Here is a 24,116-nt window from a genome sequence, read left to right as displayed (position 1 = left end):
AGAGCGAGAGTGTTTGTGGATGCGGGAGCGGTCACGTGACGGGACGCGCTGGGGCGTGGCGAGGCGCAAAGGCTGCCGGGATGGCGACGGGTTGGGGGGGGGGCAGGGGCCTCGCGGCCTGGAATTTTCCTTAAATCGTCGTTTTTCGCCTCAATTCCGCTCCTCGCTGCGGGTCGGGCGGTCCTGGGCCTCAGCAGTGCGAATCCTGGCTGTTGAGGAAGGCAGAAGCCTCCCTGGCAGTGCTGGGGGGCACAAACTAAGAAAATAAAGGCTCTGTTGTACAAATTTAGCATGTTATTGTAAATAAACAAGGTTTTCCCTCAAACAAACGCGCTGCCTTACTTGAGGTGTCCCTGTCCTAAGCCACATCCCGGCTCGGCTGGGGGTTACAGGAGCTCCACGTGCAGTTTGCACAGCAAGCACTGGGGGAACGCGGGACTGCCCCAGGCGAAGGGCACGGCGCCCTCATGGTGCCCAAATCATGTTTTTGGTGTGCGGGTGGAAGGATTTGTGGTACCGTGGAAGAAGACAGGTGTAAATGAGGCTGGAAGTCACAGCGGGGGCTGGGCAGTGAAACAAGCAGGAAGATCTCAGGGCAAACAAACACCCCCGGTATTGCTGCATGGTGCTGGTTGGGTGCCCACTTAGTGAGTAACAGAGGCCGTGGTGATTCAGTTGGGCCTGGACGATGCTGGGCTCATGAGGTCGCTGCTGTTTGGGCCAGGGCAGGGCCTGTGGCAACATTCTGCAGGTGCAGAAACCAGCCCAGCTTCGCTGTGGCTCCTGTACCAGGCCCAGCAGGGATACACAGCACCAACCACCCAGCTGCCTCCTGCCCCGTTCCCAGACAGCATCTGACTTCATCCCCAGCCCCACGGTGCCCCACAGGACTCACAACCCACACGGTTGTGTTTCATGTGAGGAGAGCTTTGCCCAGTGGCACTGAAACAAGCACGAACAAGGCTCCTGGTGCAGCCCCCAAGCAGCCTGCGGCCCCCAGGCTGCTTCTGGCAGCCATTAGCAGCCTGACCCTGCTCCCTGCCCAACACCAAGCCTCTTTTTGTGGGCTCCCCAGGCCAAGTGGTGCTAAAGGAGAGGTTGGGGCTGGTGCTTGGGGACACAGCTCAGTGGGGACAGTGGTGGCAGGGGGTGCTTGGAGCAGGTGACCCTGGAGGGCTTCTCCAACCCTAATGATTGTGTGATTGAGGGCCATGGAGCGAGTGCTGAGGAGGGTGCTGATTGGGGACTGTTTTATGAGGCCAGGTGGGGAGGACTGGGCCTGCTTAGCCTGGAAAAGAGAAGGCTGAGGGGAAACCTCGTCAATGTGCACAAACATCCCAGGGCAGGGTGTGGGGGGATGGAGCTGCCCCCTTTTCTGTGCCCTGAGCTGCCAGCCCCAGCACAGGCAGCCCCCAGGGCTCCTCCTGGAGCTCCCAACCCCCCCCACAGGGATCCCAAATCTCCCCCAGCCCCGGGCCGGGCACTAAAGCAGCGGGGAAGGCGAAGGCCGCCCCGCGGGCCTCTTCTGTCCCTCGGTGGCCACCGTTCGGCGCGGAGCCGGCCGGGGGTGAGCGGCGGAAGGGGCGGTGCGGGGGGGGGCGGCACTTCCGGGCGGCTCCGGTGGCGGGGAGCGGGGAGCGCCATGCCCAAGTGAGACCCGGGGGGGGGCGCGGGGGTCCCGGGCCCGGCTGGGGGGAATTGGGGGTCCCCAGGGGGTCCCCAGGTTCGGTTGGGGGCAGCTCAGGGGTCCCTGGGTCCGGTTGTGGGGGGGTTCGGGGGTCCCCGGGCCTTGTTCTGGGGAGCTCGGGGGGTCCCGGGCCCGGTTGTGGGGGGGTGGGAGAGGGTTCGGGGGTCCTGGGCTCGATCTGGGGGGGGTCTCGGGGGTCCCGTGTCGGCCCCGTGTCCCTGCTGGAGGGGATTCCGCTCTCTGGTAGTGTGAGGGGGTAAGGGGGAAGGGTTCCAGGGCAGCCCAGCGCCCCCAAAGACCCCCGGGGAGCCCCCGCGGCACGGAGCGGTGTCCCCGGTCAGTAACGGGCCTTCTGCCTCCGCAGGTTTTACTGTGACTACTGCGACACGTACCTCACCCACGACTCGGTAAGCGCCCACCTTCAGCTGTCACCTGCCTCTGGGATCGAGAGCGTGAAAATAGAACTTGGGCGGGCTACAAATGGGCTGTCTGAGGCAGTGAGGTGTGCTGCCTGCTTGTCTGTAAGCCACATCTGCAGGGATTCGTTTAGATCTGCATTAATTCATATTAAGCGTGTGTAAAATAAACCCCACATCCCAAGCAACTCAAAAGCCCAAGTAAGAGTAAGTAGAGTAAGCACAAGCTACTCAAAATACCAAGGTGTTCCACTGGTTTGTTGGTAAGTAACGAACCTGTTGCGTTAATTTATCTGTGCGATCACGTGCACATGAAATAAACCCTGCAGAGACTAAACCCAGGTTGTTTGAAATACTGTGACGTCCTGCTTGAAAAGGAGACAGGAACAGGAGGGACTAGAGTCTGGCTAGCACTCACCAATCCTGGGTGTCATGGTGGGAGGCAGCTGGCTTGGTGTCAGTGCAGCCTCACCTGAAAACTTGGCTCGATGCTTGTCATTTGTACGTGAGGGCATGGCACAGCGCCTGGCCTCTGAGTGTACGCAGAAACCAAGCAGTTCTGTGCTTCCAGAGAGAATATGTTTAAGTTTTACCAAAGTTCCCAGTAAACTGTGATTTTATGTGATGTTATATAAACTCTGAGTTTACATCATTTTCCTCAGCCCTCTGTGAGAAAAACCCACTGCAGTGGCCGAAAGCACAAAGAGAATGTGAAGGACTACTACCAGAAATGGATGGAGGAGCAAGCCCAGAGCCTGATTGATAAAACAAGTAAGGCGAATCCTTTTGTGATCTTCGTTTGCTTTGCTGTTACTGCTCTCTGTCCTCCAAGTTCTTTTCTTCCTATTTTCCCTGCTGGTTCTTTATCAGCTCCCTGGTGGTTCTTTGTTCTGTGACTTGTGAATAAGAGTGTCACTTGGGATTTGAATCTTGACCTTGTCTGAGTGTGGGTTCCCATGTAAGAGGCTGCAAGGACTCGTTGCAGGCAGGCATTGCTGTGCTGCGGCTGAGGGTTGTAGCTCCCCTCACATTTAGCACTGCCAGCAGTGTCGTACGAGCTCGCGTAGCACAAGGCTGTGGGGTAGGGGTATGTGGCTGGGGGTTTAGAGCAAGAGCCCTCTTGGGGTGTTGGTTTTTAAACAAACTTCCTTAAATTCCAAGGACAATCTTCAAGTACAACGTTTTTGCTAGCAAGCCTTCATGAGAAGAGGCTTGTGGAACAAACTTGTTCTAGGTGTTCCACCAGATCTGATAGCGGGTTTTTAGCTCCTTCATTTAAAAAGAGAAATAAGACATCCCTCTAGGGCTTAAACTTATTTTATTTTTGCTTCTGTTGGTAGTAGCACTTCTATGTAAAGAGCATGAATAAGAAAACCAGAAGGTAGGAAAACGGACATTAAAATGTATGAAATGTTGTGGGTTATTTACATATTCTAGTTGCTTGATCTCAGCTCTCAAGGGATGTTGATTTTTTTCCTCTCTTGCTATTGTAGGCTTGAATAAAGTGCAAAATGTTTCCTCTGTCAGTTTATGGGGTTCTCTTCTTCTCACCTGTTCTCTAAATAATGTTTTTTTCCTCTCTGAATGGGACAAAAACAAGTGCCAGATTAACCTTATGGCAACTTTCTTTCTTTAGCTGCTTCCAGCTTTCACGTCTTTTGCCTTCCTCTTGGTCAATTCAGGTCTTCTGAATTTCTTCTTTTCCCTTTCTCGTTAGATCTTTTTCATGCTTTTTGTCACCTGCCTAAGTCACTGGCCTATTTCATGATAACATGGATTAATTTAATGATCCTAGGTGAAAGTTACAGCTGCAAATCATGTGATATATTTTCTCTACTATCCACCTTCCAGCTAGGTGTGTGAAATTCATCCTGGAGCTCTCTAGTCTCAGCTGGAGTAATTACTGTAATAACTGTCTTCAAGAATATCAGGTGCTTCCATCTTGACAAGCAGTGTAAACCAGGGATTTGTTCCAGAGTAAGAACAAATGAGTGTGCACCATGACGTTAAGTATGTTCTGAATGCTTGGCATGAGAAGGAACGTTGACACAGGAGCTTCCTCTGCTTAGTAACTATTTTTTCTTCTGGGATTCTTTCTCTTTTTTTTTCTTTTTTTTTCCCCCCCAATGTAGCGGCTGCATTCCAGCAAGGGAAAATTCCACCGACGCCGTTCTCAGCGCCACCCCCTGGAGGAGCCATGATACCGCCCCCTCCCAGCATCCGTAAGTCTCTGCTTCTGGCGGTGAGGGCAGACCTTCTGAGAGGTGGAGTTTCACAGAATGCTAGGGACTAGCAGGGACCTTGAAAAATCATCTACTGCAATCCCCCTGCCGGAGCAGGAACACCTAGGTCAGGTCACACAGGAACACGTCCAGCTGGGTTCTGAATGTCTCCAGAGAAGGAGACTCCACAACCCCCCTGGGCAGCCTGTTCTGGTGTTCTGTCACCCTCACCATGAAAAAGTTTTATCTCATTTAAGCAGAACCTCCTGTGTGCCAGCTTGCACCCACTGCCCCTTGTCCTATCACTGGGTGTCACCAAGAAGAGCCTGGCTCCATCCCCCTGATATTCACCCTTTACACATTTATAAACATCAATAAGGTCACCCCTCAGTCTCCTCTTCTCCAAGCCAAAGAGACCCAGCTCCCTCAGCCTTCCCTCATAAGGGAGATGCTCCCCTCCCTTAATCACCCCTGTGGCTCTGCACTGGGCTCTCTCAAGCAGGTTCCTTGCCCTTTAACTGAGGGGCCTAGAGCTGGATGCAATTAAAAAAAAAAAAAAGTCCTTTTAGCTTGAAATCAAGCAAAAAATGTTGAGGTTGCGAATATCAAAATGTAATAGAATGCACTGTAAGAGTGTTTCTTCAATCTTCTTTAATCTTCAGCTGATTTCATTAGTGCTGAGCACTTCAATGGAACTGTGCTCTCATTGCCTCGTAGCTGCTGTGTAGATAGCTTCATGTACATTGCAGTACAGTGGGGTTTTTCTTTCTTTTTTTTTTTTTTTTTTTTTAAGAATATAGTAGGATTGATAACCTTGTCTTGCACTTTGGTTGGCAAACTGCTGCGATCCCTTTCTGCACAGAGAGCCCTGCTGTGGGAAGCGGCAGTTTATCTGCAGTAGATATGCAGAGCTGGAAATAATAGCGAGCGTATTCTTCCTCCAATTCACTTTTTTGTCACCCGCAGTAAAGGTTAAAACTAAAAATGAAGGCAGACAATTGCAAAACAAAGTCCTCTTAATTACTAAAACCTCCTGTAAAGCTTAACTCTTTCACACTGTTGATGAATGTGAGAGCGGGCGGATGTGTAACCGATTTGTGTCTGTGTTCAGCTGGTCCCCCCAGGCCTGGCATGATGCCAGCCCCTCATATGGGTGGGCCACCAATGATGCCAATGATGGGCCCGCCTCCACCCGGAATGATGCCTGTTGGACCTGGTAAGTCTGCAAATGAGTCTTCTCTTTAGAACAGAGCAGTCTGACAGCTGCTAATTTAAGTTCCTTTGCTGCTTGTTGAGAGCGCTTGCTAGTCCTGGCATGCGGTTGAAATTACTGCCTTGGTAAATTGCAGTTTTCCTACTTTTGGTCTTAGTCTTTACTTGTTTAGGTATTCCATCGTTGCAACACTTACATTTTTGCACAAGAGATGCATTTCAGCAGTAGATGAATTTTATTGTTTAAAATGTCTTAAAATAATGTGTTCCAGAGAACACGTGCCTTAAAAAGGTTTTTCTGTACAGCAAAGGTAAACTGAAACGTCTTGATCTATTCCGCTTTTGAGCTTATTGGCATTTGAAGAGTTCTCAGAGGACGTTTGTTGAAGCACTTACTGGAACAAATCTAAAGGAATATACACGTGCACACCAAAAGTAGGGAAATGTATTTGCAATTATTGCTGGTAGAAACAGTTCTTTAAGTGTTCTTTTTTTAAAAAGGCACAAAATATGTGCATGGTCTGGGATATGAGGCAGTGTCTGACAATAAATGGAGAAGCTGGATGGAAACCACTCTCTCAGTGCTTTTTGGTTAAGCACCTGCTTTTCATGGCTGATGCCATTACCCAGTTCTAAGAAGCATGCTGGGCCTTTTTCAAACACTAAATTGGAAGATTTTGCAGTACAGTGTTCCAAATGAACTTTCCAATGCAGTAATTAACCTAGTGTCTCTTTTGAGTGGTTGAAATAATATATCAGTGAATATTGTCAAAACTGGGCATATAACCCAGGAACTTGATTCTTCCTCTACTAAAATTGCTGGTATCCTTCAGGGAAACGTAATCCATCTCAGACAGGTTCTGGATCACAGCTTACACGCGTGCAAAGTGAAAGTTCCCTGGAGGCTGTGGAGAAATGTGCACACTCCCTGCAGCTTTTCCAAAGCTCCCCAGAGCTTATCTGTAATGTATTTTCCTTCCTCCTGTAGCTCCAGGGATGAGGCCACCGATGGGAGGACACATGCCAATGATGCCAGGGCCCCCAATGATGAGACCGCCCTCAAGACCCATGATGGTGCCAACCAGGCCAGGCATGACCCGCCCAGACAGATAAAGGTGGAAATGGAGCTCTGTGGCTTTTTTCATTTTATGATCTTCCACATGCTAAAATGCTGTAGACTTATGTCCCGAGGATTTTATATGAAACCAGTGTGTAGAGGAAATCTGCTGTTGTTTCAAATTGCAGACGGTTTGACCTAGATGCACACTGGGCTGATGCTTTTGTAACTGGTCTGGTTTTTGTTTTTGTTTTATTTTCCCCCACTGAAATAAAACATTGACGATGGTTTACATGTGGAGAATCTGACTCTTACTCTGTGTATTTTTTCTGTCTGGCAGAATATCAGTTATAATTGCACCCTCTCTACCTGACTAGCGCTGAACTTCTACTTAGTTATATTTTTTCCTAAGTCCTCTGATACATTTTTTTCATGTTATACCCCTGGAGAGAAATATCAGTATCTGTATTCTGAATTCTGAATTTCAAAACAAGTGTACACATTTTTAATTAGAACAAAAATGTAACACTAAAAAAAGTGCAGTGATATCTAACTGAGGAGACAGCAAGATGATGTTAATCTGTAACACAAAATAGGATGAATTTAATAAAATGCTGATCCTTCATTGAGGGAAACAAAGAGAAGCTGTTAAAAGGTTGATTCTTACAATAAGGTATTGTAGTTAGTGTCTTGATTTGTTGGTTTGTCTGAAAACCATGTTTTTGCTTTGTTGTTGCTACTGAGGCGTTTGTGTGAACCCAAGTTATCAGAGCTGATCAGATACTGTTGAGTCAGTAGCTATTAATGCCCAGTTTTCTTCTCATCAAGGAATGTGATGTTGAAGACATTTTCCAAGGCCCCTTTTTTGAAAGGGCTTTGCTTTTTGATGAGCTCTGCTTAATGCAGGTGTACAACTCCAAATGGGTTGAAAGAATTTATTCTGTTTGCATAACCAACTGCTCTGTGCATGTCGGTTGTCATCTGTTTCAATAGGCAGAATTTTCCAACTCATTCTTGGCATATTTGTATCCGATACAAAAGTGTGGGAGTAATTTGCATCTTAGAGGAAAGTGTTTGGTCAGCCGAACTGCAAGGGCTCTTCTCCTGAGCTGCTGTCTGCTCTAGGACAGGACAGTTGAATCAGATGAGACTTTATTTGAGGAGCTCATGCTTTGAAGGCGTCTATAAAGCACGTTGTGTAGCTGAGACATCAAATATTTAATTGCCCAATATTTAATAGGTGTGTTCAACAAACATTGAGATGAGGCAGAAGTTAGAGGATGTTTCTGCAATAAAATACACTAACCCTGCTAATGAATACAAGAGAAAAATCCTCTGCAGCATCCCAGTGCCTAGCCCAAGCCTGTGTTTCTCTGCTGATCTGTAGTGGACTTGTGCAGTGCACAGCACTAGCAGGCCGGACAGGTGCCAGGTTCTTATAGCATTCATCGATGTCTCTTGGGGAAAACTAAGCAGGAGCCACTGATGATCACCACTGACCTCTGATAAAAATATTCTGCTGGAGTTGTCCCCCCACCATCCCGCTATCAGATTAAAACAACGTGTGTAGCCAAGTACAAAGCACATGGCTCTCTTGTCAGAGGATTGACTGATCAGTTTAATGCCCCAGTGCCTTATTTGAAGAACAATGTCATCATTTATGTGGGGCTGCTTTTGTTGGGCATAGCCTTGGAGGCAAAATGCTCCTTTGTAGTACAGCCTGCAATCTCTCGGCGTGTGAAATGGCCCAACTCCTTGTCATCCGTCAAAGGGTTACAACACAACCACAAAATGAGTAGCGCAGAAACTGCTTGAACTGAGGCATTTTCTTCATTCCAGCAGCCTCACCGGTTGCCTTGTTTTATGCTGAACGCTTTTTTTGACTTTTTTTCTGACATTTAAAGGTTATTTTTGGCTGTCCTGAGGTAGTCTCACACCTCTTTGTGTTCACCCTGAAGCCTACAGCTACATGAGAGGAAGCTGTGGGGAGCTGTGGGTTGTCTCTGCTCACAGATAACCAGGGACAGGAGCAGAGGGAACGGCCTGGAGCTGTGCCAGGGGAGGTTGAGGTGGGCAATGAGGAGCCATTTCTGCTCAGACAGAGCGGGCAGGCGTTGGGACGGGTTGCCCAGGGAGGTGGGGGAGTCCCCGTCCCTGGGGGGGCTCCAGGAGAGGTTGGGGCTGGTGCTTGGGGACACGGCTCAGTGGGGACAGTGGGGGGGGGTGCTTGGAGCAGGTGACCCTGGGGGGCTCCTCCACCCCTGCTGACCGTGTGATTCTAAGCCCAGCTTTGTCCCTGTCGAGGGGAGGTTCCTCAGCTGTTGTGTGGATTTTTCCACCCGCTGTGGAAACGGAGCCGCGAGCAGGGAGCTGCAGGCCAACCGCCCTCACCCTGCCCCCCTCCGGCCTCCCCGGGGCGTGGAGGACGAGCCCGGCCCGAGCCCTGCCCGAGGCCGCGGTGCTGCCAGCGCTGCCCCCGGTGCCTTCAGCCCCCGGGGGGGCTCGGGCCGAGCCCGGTGGGGCCGGCAGGGGGCGAGCGGGAGGCGGCGGCCGGGGCGGAGCGGGCCGGGAGGAGGAGGAGGAGGCGGCGGCGGAGCGGCGATGGAGCCCCGCCGGCCTCAGCGCTGAGCCTCCCCCCCCCGTGTGAGGCATGGCCGGCCTCATCAAGAAGCAGATCCTGAAGCACCTGTCCCGGTGAGGCGCCCGCAGCCCCTTCCCCGTGGGGCTGGGGGGGTTCAGGGGGGGAGGCACGGGGCTGGAGGCCGGGGGGAGCTGAGGGGGGAGGCCCTGCCCTGCCCTGCCCTGCCCCGCCGGCCTCCCCTCGGGGGGCTCCGGGCGCTGCGCGGCTCCCCCCGGGGCTGGTGCTGCCTCCTGGGGGGCGGCTGTGGAGCCTGGGGGGGCGTTTGGAAACCCTGGGGAGGTTTGGAAACCTTCCTGGGAGGCTGAGCGAGGGGAAAAGCCCCCCCAAAAAAACGAGGGGAGAAGGAAGGGGGTGCCGCGCCCCAGGAGGAGCAGGATGGATGTGCCCAGGCACTTGGCTTTGGGTGTTTTTGAGGCTGTCGTGGCGTTTCCAGCCGAGTTCATGACAGGCACCAGGAGGTACACTGAACAGGACCGCGGGGTGGTTGCGCTTTGTGCCCGAGCCTGGCGTTCGGGAAGTGTGGCTCCTCGGTGTGGCTGACCTTGGCCGAGTCGCGGTGCCTCAGTTTCCCCGAGGAAAGCCAAGGCCAGGAGCTGCGGGACCGCCACGCTTCGCTTCGTGCCCCACGGCCGCGGGCACGGCCTCCCCCTGCAGTGCCGAAAGACCGGAGCGACGTGACGACACGTAAAGAGCTGGAGGGTGCTGACGGAGGCGCAGCATTGCACGCTGCTTTCCTCCTCTCTGCCTTCTGAGCTGCAGACGATCACGTCCTATCTATTTTTTAATCTGTTTTTTTCTGGTGGGGAAGCGATTGCGCAGGGCTGCAGCGACTTCAGCAGGGTTACGGGGTGACAGTGCTGGAGCAAGGAGTCAGACCCCGCGTGTCCTGGCTCTCTGAGGCCGTATTGTCCCAGCTGCTCGGAGGCTGGCAGTAAATCCTGACGGTTTCTGGGTCCTCAGAAGAATCCCTGCGAACTTTAAGCGAGCAGTCTCCTCGGTGAAGTGCCCGTCTGCGGCGGTTCTGACTCACTAGTTGCTCAGTGCTCCAGCTCGCCAGGCACGGCACCGAAGCGGAGTGCAGCAGAGCCTGCTGCGAGGTTTGATCAGTGCACTAATTTGAGGGAATTTCTGCTAGATCTGATGTCACAAATCTCCAAGCTTTCTGTCTCATTCCACCTCAAAGCAGCACGTCATGCTTATTGCGGGTTCAGTCACCTTGTCGGGAGGCACAGAAGCGTTTGTAACGGGGAGAGGCAGATGAGAGCAGTTGTTAATGGTCTCTTAAAAGAGCTCAGCTTTATTCGTCGGTAGCACTTCGAGGATTAAAGGTGCCTGTGCTGTTCTTTTACATTATTCTCTTTCTTCTAGGTTAGTTGCTGGTGGTTTTAGTCCTCTTAATCTTTTTATTTAGTTCTGCTTTTTCAGTCTGCCTTATCTTGCACTTTCCCACTCCAAGTGCCCCCTTTCTTCCCTACAGCCCTGCTGGTTGTGGTGTCTGTTGTCTGCCTTCCTCTTTGCATGTGGTCTGGGGAGAGCAGGAGGTCACAACAAATCCTGGGGCTTTACCTGTTTTCCTGCCAGCTGAACTTGCTCTGCCGTTTGCGGTGGTTGGTCTGATCCTGCCCCTCTCTTGCATAAGTACTGTGGATGCTTTGCAGAAACGCGTTTTGAACACAGATTAGTGTGTAAAAAAAACACGATGCTTTTCCATTCCCATTTCGTTTCCTCCAAACACCTCAGCTTCACACTCCCTTTGGGTTTTTCTTTCAGCTCTGCTCATTTGCCCAGAAGAATTTTGCTACTGAATCATTAATCTGCCTTTATTTTCTGCTTTCAATTTGCATATGAAATAATTCCTTGTTCCTTTTGTTATGTCTTCGTTTGAAGCCGTTTCTGCATGGGGTGTGTTTTTGTTCCTGCTCTATCTGGAAATTTGCAAGGAAGGGATCAGAGAGGCAGAAAGATCAGGGAAATATGAAAGAGTTATTTCACACCAACTGTTCAGATTAAATGAGCCTCATGCATGTCAAATAGGATGACAGGGGTCACTTGCAGAGATCTGTAAAGCTGGGTTTGGCCACCGGTGACAGAGCCGAGTTACGAACATCTTTTATAACGCTCAGCCTGTGTCGGGTGTTGGCAGCTTAAATTCCTAGAACAGAAGAACCTAAAATCTTGCATCGCTTCCACCATCTGTGCTTTTCAGTCTTTTGTCCTATTTTTAGCTTGGAAAAGAAAACAGATTAGGTGGTTTTTACTTTTGGGTTCTTCTGCTGGCTGCAGCATTTGGGCTGCGTGTTCTGCAGGAGGTGTTTCTATCCCAGCGAACCCGCTACGGCTGGAAGAAGGGGCCCTGAGAATGGGCTTGCTGAAGCATCAGCTGCTTGGTGTGTGTTTGAACCTGAATGTTTTGAATGCCTCCGAGGCTACAAGAGCAGTACTTCAGTTGTGTTTACCAGGCTGTAATTATTCATGAAAGCGATTGCTTTAAAATAAAAGCAGTGATTTGACTTTTCCTCTTCCTGGTTTGGTTTGAAAGAAGCCTCTTTTTACTGTATTTTCTTCAGCTGTAGGGAGCACTATTAAAAAAATCTCGTGGTTTTATAAAGGTGGTGTTTATCCCCCTTTGGTAAACAGGGAAACTAAGGCAATATGGACTGCCCGAACGTACTCAATGTAATGCTTCAGGGCTTCAGAGTTCTCAGCACTGTAGTGGAAATCCGTATCAAAATGCTGTTTGTTTAATTGCATCAGGAAGCTTTAACTCGCTGCTGCATCTGACAACTGTCTCGTGACAATTTTATTGCATGCACTAAAACATGTGAGCTTCTGGAGAGTCGTTATAACTCCAGCCTGATAGGCCATCCAGTTCGGCACGTTACCTGATTTCCAGAGGAAAAGCAACGTGTAATCCCTATGTTTGGAAGAAAATAATAAAATGTAGGTGGAGAAAATAGATAATAGCTTTGTATGCTCTAATTCCAAAGGGCCAGCCTGAAAGAGCCACTGAGTCAGAAGGCTCTGACGGCAAGGAAAGCTGTGTCAGCAGGGAGCTGGGTGCGGTGCTTGGGAAGGGGAAGGAGACCCCGCTGGATTTGGCTTTGGCAGTGCCCTGGAGAGCTGCAGCTGAAAGGGAGCTTCAGGTGTCTGAGAGCAGGGTGAGGAAGCAGCAGAGGAGAAACAGGAGAGCGAGCAAAGTTGGCTGAGATACCATCAGCACTGAGTCACTGAGAAAATACGGAGGAAAAACAAGAGGGGAAATTAGACCTGTTCACCGAGGGAGGAGGGCAGCGCTTGAGCCACCGCTTCAGCAGCTAGGCTGGGTGCTGACAGATGTGAGCAGCAGACATAGAGGTGACGGCGGGCTGCTCATTTTGTTTGAGCTAGCACCGTGCTTGTGAACAGGGCCTGAAGCTCGCAGAGGCCCCTCTTCCCTGAACTGAGCCCAGCACGTGAGTGGCGGGGGGGGGGGGTTGTGCTCTGCTTTGCTGCCAGGCTGTTAACGCTGGACCTCCAGACTCCTGGGATCTCCGCCGCTGTTACTTGTGTTGGTTGGGGTGAGAAGGTGCTAAGCTGCTGTGCAGCGAGACTGGGAGTTGTGGAAGGGTGTAGGACAGGGTTCGTAGCAAGGTTTTCTGTGTTTTGCACTTTGCTTTGCTTCTGTCGGTTGGTTTATTTTCCTCCTTGCCATGGTTTTGGAAGGGGCTGAGTGAAGGGTACAGTGCTGGACAGTGCAAGCTTCCTGGTGAAGGCTGAAGCCAAATTATCTTTGGCAGGTGTGAGGCTGCACAGCCGGATTTATCGATCCCACTACCAATTGTCACTTCCCTGTCCAGGTATCAGACCGCAGAACATGAGGCATGGAAGCAGCTGCAGAACCACCCTGTGTAACGCAATACTGGAGCCACCTTTTTGGAGAAATCAGATTGGTTTCAGAAACAGAATTAAAAAATATCCTAGAAAACAAAACAATCGAGTACCACGCGCAGGGTGTAGTACTCTGCTGCTCGGAAATGTAGGTCAGATTCGCAGCCAGAAGTGACATTTCTTTTGTGTAACTCCTCACAAACCGGATTGAGTCTCAGCAGAGCCTTTCCTCTCAGCTCACAGTGGTTCAGTCCAATATCCCCTCTTCCAGACAAGACTGCTTTGTCTCCTCCCCTTTCTTGTTTGCAGTTGCATGTAATCCTTGCAGATAAAGCCACTGCTGGTGTGTAAGAGGAAAATACCAAGCAAGCCCGTGGCGTGTCTTTCTTCTAGATCAATTTAGCAGTTAGGAACATGTGGGTGTCGCAGAGCGCGCCTAGCTAGGAATGAATAGGCTTCTGTGGGCTCTCGTTTCATAACTTGGATCTAAGAGTCTCAGGATTCCTTCCTGGCCCTAACAATTCCTGTATTATTGCCCCTTCCGAGCACTCGCTGCTTCCGTTCCTCGTGCAGGGAATTCGGAGCTGGGCACAACACGCAGAAGCGCCTGCTGGCATGTCAGCCCTGCTGCTGTGTGGGGCTGGTGGATGACCTCCTTGGCTAGTCGGGAGCTGTGTGAGCCCCTGTTCAAACCCTGCAGCCTTGCTTTGCCCCAGGCCTGGACAGGACAAAAAGGCCACTGCAGCTGAACACGGGCACTGGCCTCTGCGAGGTGGCGATGGCACAAGAGCCACTGAGACGTGGTATCCCAAGGGGACCCGTCCTCCGCCTCAGAAAGCACGGGGAGAAGAAGCAGAAGCAGTTCATCAGTCAAAAAAAAAAACCCTAACTAGTTCTCTGCTGTTAAGGAGCTGGCGAGATGTGCTCTGCGGCCTGCTTTCGGCAGAAGGTCGCGTTACGTTATCAGAGACGCTTCGCTTCCCTGACACAAAGGGTGGGGAATTCCTCAGGTCCTAGGAGCTCTTTTTTTGCTCCTCAGTACAGTTTCTTGGCCAAAAGCTGCGATCTGGAAATTTCGGAGGGTAATTTCTCACAGCGTTCTCTGTCCTTTTACTTCTCACTTCTCGTCCTGAAGCGTTTTGCAGCATTGCTGCGTGCTCGAGCGCTGCGCTGCAGCTGTGGCCTTGCAGTGGCAGTGAAGTGCTGGTGTGCTCAGTCAGAGGGTTTCCATCGCCTTTTCCTGATACAGAAAGATCTGCTGCCAGCGTAAGGTGTGTGCTTACTGCCTGATCCTTCAGGTTTCTCCCAGCTTCCTGACCTTGATTCTAAATTAGCTGAAAGACATTGAAGGAACACGGTGGGTGGGGAGGAAGGCAGTGAAATCGCATCTGGGAATGGCTTGATGAAGTCGGTGAATCATGAAATGACGGAGGCAGAAGGGACCTCTGGAAGACCTTTGCCTGGGACAGTCTCTGCTGGAATCGACACTCGCGTTGCAATTTTGGCTTTAGCTGCTTTAATAGTCTTCTCCAGCGATGAGGGAAATTCCTGCTGCTGAGGACCATAATTTGTCTAAAATAGCCGTTGCAGCTATGGGAAACACGTGAAACCACAAAGCTGCTGGCAGTTAGAAATTGATGATAAAACAGCCATTACTTTTCCATCTGCAGAGCATTCTGTTCCCGCTTTTCAGCGCATTCTGTTCATCCAGGTAATAGAAACGTGGAATTATTAAGGTTGGAAAAGACCTTCAAAATCCTCAAGTACAATTTCAACCCCCGGTCCCTCAGCCACTCCTTGTAATTCTGCTTTTCCAGTCCTGTCACAGCTTCCTTGCTCTTCCAGCAGCTCAATGCCCTTCCTGTAGCGAGGAGCCCACAGCTGAACACAAAATCGAGGCAGGGTCTCACCAGACCCCCTTCCAGCCTCCTGGGCTTGGTGTGCCCCAAGCACAGGCCCTGGTGCTTTCCCTTGTCAAAGGCCATGGAGCTGGATGCGGCCCCTCAGCCCCGCCTGGCTGGGTCCTCCTGCAAAGTCCTGCCCAACGTGGTGTCGTCCCCAAACCTCCTGAGGGTGGTCCCTTTGGTGCCAGGTGAGCACCCAAATCGTGGAGGCTTTAGGAAGCACCAGGTAAGGGCCCCATAGCCCCCCTGCAGCCGGCACTTGGATGACAGCAGAGGAGGGACGTGGCTGCGTCCCCAGAGGCCTTGCGTAATTTTGGCACCTCCAGAGAGGATCTGAGCAACACGAGGACGTTGCAGACAGCAGGTAATTCAGGTGTGGACAAGCTCCCTGAACATGGAAGGAGCACGCCGTGACCTTCAGGTGGCCGACAGGCAGGGCGCTTGCCCCAAAAGCCCCAAAATAGGAAGGATTTGGGGGCAGACGAGATGGCTGCGGCTCACCCGCTGTGGGACTGTTGGCCAGATCTCGTGGCCACCGGCGGTGTGACACTTCATGTGGCTAAAGGGAAGTCACTTAATCGCTTGGTGCCTTAAGCTTCCCGCTGGTTAAGCAGAGATAAAGCTAACGAGCCCATTTGTACGATGCTCTGAAAATAGCCCTGGGAAGAGTGGCAAAGAGAACCAGTTTGAGGAACTGGGGGGAAATGGTTTGTAGCAAGAAACTCTGAGCCAGTTTATGAGAACGAAGCTTTGTCAAGTCTCTTTTCCCGGCAGTTGCTGCTATTTTGTGGGCAATCAAAAAGTTCCCAAGGTGCTGAGCACTGAACCAGAGGTAATAAGTTTGTCTCTGAAATACTTACGTGCTATGTCTAGCAAAGCATTTAAGACTGGCTACAAACCCTTTAATGTTGTTCTTTGGAAAAATTCTTATCTTACTAGTCCATTTTGATGCCTTTTTTACGTTTTTTGAAAAATGTAAATGTTGAGGAACTCTTTATCTAAAAGCAGAACCTCAGGGTACTGTGGAGTCAGTTAATAAACAGCGACTAACTCTTTGTTCAAATAGGGATGGGGAAGGAGAGCGCGCACATGATGGGAGATGGCATTTACCTTTCACAGAAAGTGATCTCCAGGATCAGCCTTGCTCTGCTGCAGTTTGCCAGAAGAACCAAATTGTCAGTTTTACAAAACCTATGTGAGCTGCCGGTGTTTCCAACCACTTCCACTCAGCTCAAAATAAACGTGTGCCATTTCAGGAATGCTAAATAGACTCTTGTTGCAGCAAAAACAAATTGCACTTTGGTAGCTCAGAAGGAAAGCATGGCTGGACGTATTCTCACATCAGCGGCGGGGTCTGCTGGCCTTGTGGAACCTCTCTGCACAGTGGGTACTCTTCAAACTGAGCAATGTGCCCAGAAAAGAGACTATTAAACATGACTTCTCCGCTTGTTTTATTTCTCCTGGACTCCTTGAGCTCTTACCTCTGCCACTGCTGCTCAGTTGAGTCTGAATTATGTCCTAAGCTTTTATTTTTTATAGTTTGAAAATAAAAATGCAGATTGGATTGCAAGATAAATAATGCTTAGAATATGAGAAGCGGGCCTTCTGCCTGGCAAGAAGGAGTGGAAACGCTGTATTTGCTTATATATTTCTTCCTAGTTTTCTTTTCTGGGTTGTTATTCACTTTGAGGTTTAGCCTTGGGAAATTCCCTGGCAGCTGAAGAGGGTTTACATTCCAGATTTCAGAGCACGGGGCAGCTGGCATTTAAACTTTACTGAGCCGATGAGCTAGAAATAGCACAACAGTTCCTCAGCGAGGTGGAGATCCACCCCTGCCAAAAACACCCTGCCTCTTTTCCTTTCAGGTTAACTTGTGGCTTGCTTTACAGAGCTCCTAGCACCAAATTAGTCGGCAGTGGGTGTGCTGTAAGAACTGCACCTCATCTGGAGCTTTGCAATCTTCCAGTTTTCAGGGTGCTTTGGAGTCATTTTGGGAATAAAATTGTCCTTGGGGGTCTACCTAAGTGGGGAGGCAGCCTTCAGTTCAGTCTCTTTGATCTGATTGGAAATGTTGATTTTCCTCAGGAGTTTAACTTGGAATTGAATTTCTAAGTCTTTTGGCCTCGGGTGAGTTGTACTGCAACAGATAATGGTGATCTGGGAGCCAAGACAACTGGAAATGCGTTTGTTCTGGGCACAGCTATGTTTTGAGGCACCAGTGCAACTGCTTTGGGTTGCTGAGTGGTATATCAACATACTCAATGCTTGGAAAAACAGAAAGTTGATAATCTAAAGCTACCAGTGGCAGTGTGTACAGACATCCCACTGCACTTTATCCACCCGGATAAGGAACTTCCCAGTGCTGAGGTCTGTTTCCATGTTACACAGAACCATCAACAGGGTTTGTTCTGCGGCTCCAGCAGAGCGAAGTCATGGAGATTTTTGCAGTGGGACCAGCTTGTCCGCAAAGGAGAGCAGCTGGTCTGGCAGTGCACCCGGTGTGTGCTAATAATGTGCTCACTGTGGAGCTGGGGGTGACTTTGGAGAACAATTAGTTCATTTGGTAGTGACTGAATTGCCTTAAATTCTAAATGGCCTTATATTAATTGAGTTGATATGATACCAACTGGATTAGTATGAAAGACTATGTTATACTGTGTGTAAATTCCTCTCTTTTTCTGTTAATTGAGTGTACTTCTCTTCCATGGCTGCAGTTCTGAATCTCTCAGTCCTGACTAGAACTGTGGCTGCTTACCAGGCAGATTGCTCCATGGTTGCACCAAAACCTTGAGCTAGTAGAATGCCTTTTCTTCCCGAAAGGGCTTTTACTTCTTCCTTTGCATCTTCAAGGCAGCTATTTTTTTCCCCTTTTTACAGAAGTTTTGATCGCTTGCTCAGTTTTATTTCCTCCAAAATTATTTTTCAGTTCATTCTCAGCCGTGTTTTGCAGTCAAAGCCTCTGCTGTTGTGTTCCTTGAAAGTCTTCCTGTACTTAGAAGTCATCGACCTCTTCTTTTGCCAGTCATGAACCTTTTTTTTCCATGTAAGCAGAATCTTTGGCTTCCGAGATAAGGAGGATTAATATGAAGGAAAGTGTCCTATCACAGAGATTTGGGGATTGCAGAAGATCTTTCCAAATGAAATGGTGGCTTAGATGGATTAGGAATGGATTAGAAGGCCTGTCCAGACCTAACCCAACAAGATTCTGGAAAGATTTTTGGCACGGAGCGAATCTGCATTGACATGAATGTAGGTATTTTCCATGTCTAATTTCTGCCCTTCTACCACAGTCACTTAAAATACAATTTGGAACACAAATCACAGGGAAAATTCATCTTTTCCTTTGCTGTTACCCTTATGAAGAAGAGCCTTGTCTGCAGCAGTTTCCCTGGAGCATTTATTACAGTTTGCCTGTTTTTGGATTGCAGCTGACAACTTACCCTCTTCCTGACTTGCTTGTGTTTTGCGGATTTTTCCATCTGCTCTCCGCAACGGTGGCAAGTATTGCAAGCCATTCAGTCACTTCTTCTGCCAAAAAATGATGCTTGGCAATCAGCAAAATCAAGGTCACTGGTGTACCGCTAATTAGTTCTCACATATAATAACCATAGTAACAAGGATATTAATAGAAATAAATGTGTTTAGCTGTGTAGATGCTGGTTACATACAATAGACGATGATTACTGAATAATTGCAGAAATTGAGGCAGAAAATCTATTTTGAGCCTGCAAAGCTACTGACGAGAGGGTTCTCGTGCCACGAGGCAGTGAGCTAATGAGAGAGATGGGTCTGAAGGGAAATTTGATGGTTTCAGACGTCTTCTCCTGACGTTATCTGTGTATGTATTTGTTCTGGAGACAGTGCGGCCAGACAGCTACAAATGCGAGCATAAATTCAGTATTTATGATGATAGCCTGGCTTCAGGCCAGCAGTAAGATTTGGCCAAATGCCCTCTTGCAATGGGTGAGTTTGGGGCCTCTGGATGTATCAGCTGATGAATCAGGCATTCTTCTAGCAGTGACATCATTTAGTTATATATAATGTAAATATATATATATATATATATACAAGCTGATGACTGGACAAGTAGATTGATGCTCCCGTGCCTTCCCCATCTAAAACATGAAATGCAAATCAAGTCACAATCTCAGAAACTGCCCCAAAAGGCCGAGGGTTTCTGTAAAAAACGTGATTTTCTTAGGCCAGGCCCCAAGAAGCTACTGAGGTCTAAATACCTGGGTGCTGTTAGCTTCTTAGGACAGAGCGAGCCCTTCTGTCTGCTATGAAAGTAGCATAGTGCTGGTAATGGCTGTGTGTGTCTGCTTCCTAGGAAAGTCGATTGAAAGCCCAAATGCGTCATCTCAAATGGAAAGAAACGGCGGAGAGCAGGGAACTTGTAAGGAAATCTCTTCCCTGAAAACCCATGGCCACCTACCAGGGCTATTTAGCTGTGGCTGTGAAGGCTTCTAGCTGGCATTTTCCATTGTCTTCATTGCAAATACAGAAGGTTTTCAGTCACCTGAAGGCTTTCCGTGGGTGCTGGTGACCATGGCAGTCTGGGTGGCTGTTGGGTGGACACGTTTTGAGATGAGATGTTGCTCCTGGTATTCTTCCTGGCAATGCATTCGTGCTTGGACAAGCCTACGCAGCTGCAAAATGCCCTCATGACCGCAGTGACAACTCTATAAAGGGTGGGAAAAGGCTTTCTGGTGTGACTTTTGTCATGGTAATCCTGGCAGACTCAAAAGGAGTGCTGTCCTTTGAGTTTACTGGCTTAGTGCTGCATGACTTCTTCATAGAGTTGGGGGGGAAAAAAAAGCAAACAACAACAAATATCCCACACTGTCAATTTTCCTAATAGCTACCATTTTCATTCATTTTTCTCGAAGCCAGCAATCAGTGCTGCCAAAAATGTTACTGTTGATGAGTATGAATGGAGCGAGCCTGCCAACAAGCATCTAAAATTGTCTGCTCTCACGGCTTCTTCCTTCCCCTGACAGTGACCAAGCAGCTCCTTTCAAGAAGTAATTTGGCCTCTATAAAATTCCAAGTTCGCAGGCACAGTTCATCTCTGTTCCTTTTGGAAGCCCCACTGACATGCACTAAATATACCAAAATGTCTTAAATGTGAGGGTTATTCCATCTGAAAATCTTGGATCCCTTTAGAGGGATGAGCTGGGACTAGGCACAGCTGTGGGAATTTCACTGTGCTTTAAAGGCAAGGATTTATTTTACATTTATGTTTATGATGCTTCCAGCTTCTGTTGCTCCGTGACTGGTGGGATCGATAATCTGTCCTTCAGGGGTTTTGGTGCAGCTAAAAATCCTGTTGGAAGAGGCTCTTCCATGGAGTCTGGTAGTGCTTGTGCTGGTTTTCTTATCTGTTCAGCAGGATTTCTGCAGCCTTTCCCTGTAGGTGAACACAAATACCTGTTTGTTTTTAGCCAGATCGTGTTTCATACCACTCTCTCCACCAGGATCTGGTTTCACAGCTTCTCCCTTCACTGTGCTACTGTTTTTAAGATAAAAAGAGACACCAAGTAAAAATAATTCCCTGTTGAGACATGTCCTTATGTTTTGTTTCTTCTGCATTAGCAGCTGAGAGCGGCTTCCCCTTCCGAGCACGCTTAGGCTGTGGTGAGGATTAAGACACCTGGGGTTTGATCCTTGCTTTGCAGGAGTGAGGAAGCTGCCGAGCCTCAGCCTCTCCCTGCCTGTGAGCATCGCTGCCCGCAGCAGCCCCGTGAGTTTACCAGTGCCGAGCGCTTTTCTTGTCATTATTTTCAGTACCCAGTCCCAGGCAGAGGCGATTACAACACCTTTCAACACACCTGGTTCACTGAGGCAAGACAAAGATGCTCACGTATCGCCTCTGGAGCTTTTTGGTCCAGCTCTCAGCACTGCCTGAGTTTATGGCTCGCACAGGGGGACCTGGCACAAACCCTGCAGACACCCAGCACGTCCCTGTACCTGCCTGCCCCCCGCAGCACACACTGCCAAGCTTTACATCTTCTGTAGGACCAGCGGGTGGTGTTGGGCTTGGCCTCCTGCCTGTGTGTGTTTAAACCAGAGAGCCTCAGGTTAAAGGCACGAGGAGTTCAAAGCAAACGTCACCTTCCCTGCGTCAGCCTGGGACGCTGGCAGGTGCGCTACGAACGCGGTCAGGACTCAGCAGGCAGCGCGTGCCCTTGGTTCAGGAAGGGAGGTGGCGGCGTGGCACAGAAAATGCCTGCTGGGGCTCCCATGGCAGCAGCAGACCTGGCACTGACAGGGATGGAGGTGAAAAGGAGCAGCAGGCAAACACAGCCGTGTGTGCCGCCCTCCTCCTCGGGGAGCGGCCGTATCCGAAACTCAGGGCTGACGTCGGTGGCTCTTCACCATCCCTCAGCCTCTCTGTTAATGTGCATTTTAGGCATTTTAGTTCATTAAAGGCATTTCTCTTCCAGGAAGCCCTGGGGTGATGACGAGCAGCTGCTGCTGGCACCTCAGGTGACTTTACACCACACCTCGTGCTCCTACAGCGGCCACGTCTGCTGTCACCCCAGCAGCATCGCTCTGGTTCCTTCTCCCCTCTCCTCTTCGTAGCAGTGGCAGGGCTTTGTCCGGGATGTTTTAAGCCTTTCAGAGGGAATCCGACCACGCTGCTGGTGCAGGGAAAGGAGACAGAATGGCAGCATGTGACTGTGAGCCTAATCCTGTTTGTGCTGACAATAGGGTCTTTCTTTTTCTTCCCCTTTCTGGACCGCTGGGCAGAATTAGAATGAGTATTAGTTTGGAGGAATGTGTGAAATGAGCTCTGGTTTCAGCAGTGAGTAAATCAGCAGGCAGGAAGTCTTCAGCCTTGTGACTCCCGTGACTTTGTAAATCTGACCAGCCTGGTGCTTGGCTCCCTTGGTGGCGTCCCGAAGCTCATGCACTGGGGCTGGCCATCCTGGCGAGGTGCTGGGGTTCAGTCTGTGTGGTCTAAGCTGTCTCTACTGATTCCTCAGGGACCACAGTGTTTTTATGTTAAGCACCAGAATATTCTGCTCTTGACCAGTCTGAAATCATTCCTTTCATTGCACTTAAATCACAGGCGGGTAAGGGAGCTGGGGATATCAGGCTGTGTGTAAGGGAGGTGCAAACGACAGTGGAAATGCTTGCCACGAGGAGAGGACAGGATTTGGGGTTGGTCACTAGGGAGGGGAGTTGGGTTGCATGCTCGGACTTGCTGGGCAGGGCACGTGCTGGCTTGCAGGATTGCTGTAAGAGACAGCAATAAAAGTAACGTATTAATGATCTTTTGCTTTCCTTTGTCAATAACCTAAAAAAAAAAAAAATCTAGATAATACCACTTTTCACCACTGATATCACGCTATTTGGGTGGTAAAGTTGTTGTCCTGTTGTGATTTGGCTTTGGTTTCGTTTTGTTTCTGTCCTAAAGCAGTTCTGCTGATTTACAAGTTCCTGGGGCTTTAGATGGAATTTTCAGTTTAGTGAATTTGATTAAAACAAGCAAGCAGAAACAAAACCTTCAAATGTCAAAGTGTAAGGACATTTTTTTTTTCTGGAAAAAACAGTATGCTCTGGGTCTAAAAATGTCAGAAAAGGTTTGACAAAGAAGCAAACAAATTTTTATACTTACTATACCTCTCTAAAAGGCTCCTCTAGTCTAAGCAGCTTTGCTTTGAGTTGTTTTCTGAGTCTCTCCTTTCTTCTCTTGTAGGTTTACGAAGAATCTCTCTCCAGACAAAATCAACCTGAGCACGCTGAAGGGACAGGGGCAGCTGACCAACCTGGAGCTGGACGAGGAGGTGCTGCAGAATGTGCTGGAGCTGCCCACCTGGCTCGCCATCACCCGGGTCTACTGCAACAAGGCATCCATCAGGGTAAGTGGAGGAGGCTGCGCTCGTGGCCCCAGACACAAACGAGACCTTCCAGTGACAGCTTCCATGTGTCACTTGGGGATTTCTGATAAAGGATCCTGATGGGAGCCAGTCCCCACACTTCAAACCCTGTGTGTCAGGCGTGGCATTTGCTAATTGAGGGCTATGAGAGAGCCACCAGAGCTATCACTGAGGCTTTCCTTGCCAAGCACTCTGTCCCTGGTGGCCAGCAGCAGGGGTTAGAGGATGCAGAGAGAAGCACAGGGAAAGTGTGGTGTGATCTTTTCTCCTCCTTGGCTGATTTGTGGCATGTGATTTTTTTTTAAGCCAGCCATGGGGACTTTGTATGTAGTACCTGCTGATGAATTTCTAGGAATTTGCCCAAATGCCTTTTGGATCTGCTGACTTGTTTAACACCCAGAGCATGCTATGACAAAGAAACTCACAACTTAACTGTGTGTCTGCTGTTGCTTGCAGCAAGCCTGTGCATACTATTTTTAGTTGATAGTCTCCTGGTAGGTACTGTTCTCTACAAGAAATGGTGAACAATTACTCCCTGCTCATCATCTCCAACTGCCTTAGGATTTTATAAACCTTTCTGTTTGGTCATTCCCTCCCATTTTCCTGTCATTTTGATAGCTGAGCAGTTTTCCATGTCTTCCCTCATCCCCGCTGACTTATTTTTTTAATGCTAAGGAAGTAACAAGGACCTCCAACAGGAATAGGAAGCAGAGAGAAATGGAGTGCAGTTATCTGAAAGCCTAATTATGCTGTGAGGTATAGTAAAATACACTGAACTTAAGTCTTAATCGTTCAAAATGCAATTCTTAAGAAACACATGAATGGTGCATGTGAAAAGCTGCACACTGCACTCGTTCAGCCCACCGTTGACCATTTACATGCATAATTGCTGAAATTGTGCATGCACTTACAGTTGCACTTTTGCACACTGAAACCTCCTACAAATTTTCTTCCTTGTGCTTTTTAGAGCACAGAATTGTTTTTTTTTCAGTTGATGCGAAATGCCAGACTATTTAATCTCAGTTGGTACTAACCAGAGTTGCATTGTATGAATGCAAAAGTTTTTTTGTATATGGAAGAGACTTGCTATGAAAAAAATGTGGTTCTACTCTGCCAAGTGACAACAAAAACCAGCCTGTCTTATTCATCTGCTCTGTTCTATCTGTTTTTAGAGTCAGATCTGCTCTGTTCTATCTGTTTTTAGAGTCAGATCTGCTTATTTTA

The 24,116-nt window shown here is 49.1% G+C and overlaps 2 protein-coding genes across 3 annotated transcripts in view; both read left to right on the top strand.

Annotated features, from left to right (window-relative positions):
• Positions 1–1,639: 1,639 nt before the first annotated feature.
• On the top strand, positions 1,640–6,897 carry SNRPC (small nuclear ribonucleoprotein polypeptide C). Of its 2 annotated transcripts, none has more exons than XM_032203378.1 (6): positions 1,640–1,650; positions 2,052–2,094; positions 2,766–2,874; positions 4,236–4,325; positions 5,437–5,541; positions 6,526–6,897. In XM_032203378.1, the coding sequence occupies exons 1-6, from the start codon at positions 1,643–1,645 to the stop codon at positions 6,648–6,650; spliced, it is 480 nt and encodes a 159-aa protein (XP_032059269.1). In that variant the 5' UTR covers positions 1,640–1,642; the 3' UTR covers positions 6,651–6,897. The 2 variants fall into 2 exon arrangements, with proteins under 2 accessions (XP_032059269.1, XP_032059268.1); XM_032203377.1 differs by having other exon boundaries at positions 4,233–4,325.
• A 2,271-nt stretch (positions 6,898–9,168) lies between these two features.
• UHRF1BP1 (UHRF1 binding protein 1) overlaps positions 9,169–24,116 on the top strand; it is a 32,163-nt gene continuing 17,215 nt past the window's right edge. Inside the window, exons 1-2 of the mRNA XM_032203201.1 lie at positions 9,169–9,288; positions 22,712–22,874. Of these exons, the coding sequence (XP_032059092.1) occupies positions 9,245–9,288; positions 22,712–22,874 (207 nt within the window). The 5' untranslated portion in view covers positions 9,169–9,244. The remainder of the gene's footprint in view (positions 9,289–22,711; positions 22,875–24,116) is intronic.

This window comes from Aythya fuligula, chromosome 25, assembly GCF_009819795.1.
Source record: "Aythya fuligula isolate bAytFul2 chromosome 25, bAytFul2.pri, whole genome shotgun sequence".
Classification (NCBI taxonomy): domain Eukaryota; kingdom Metazoa; phylum Chordata; class Aves; order Anseriformes; family Anatidae; genus Aythya; species Aythya fuligula.
Note: the sequence above shows the minus strand (reverse complement) of the source record. Positions and strands in the feature narration are given on the sequence as shown.

Coding starts and splice junctions, on each gene's coding strand:
- SNRPC (XM_032203377.1), top strand. Junction 2,095..2,765: donor CGTACCTCACCCACGACTCG/GTAAGCGCCCAC, acceptor CATTTTCCTCAG/CCCTCTGTGAGAAAAACCCA. Junction 2,875..4,232: donor GAGCCTGATTGATAAAACAA/GTAAGGCGAATC, acceptor TCCCCCCCAATG/TAGCGGCTGCATTCCAGCAA.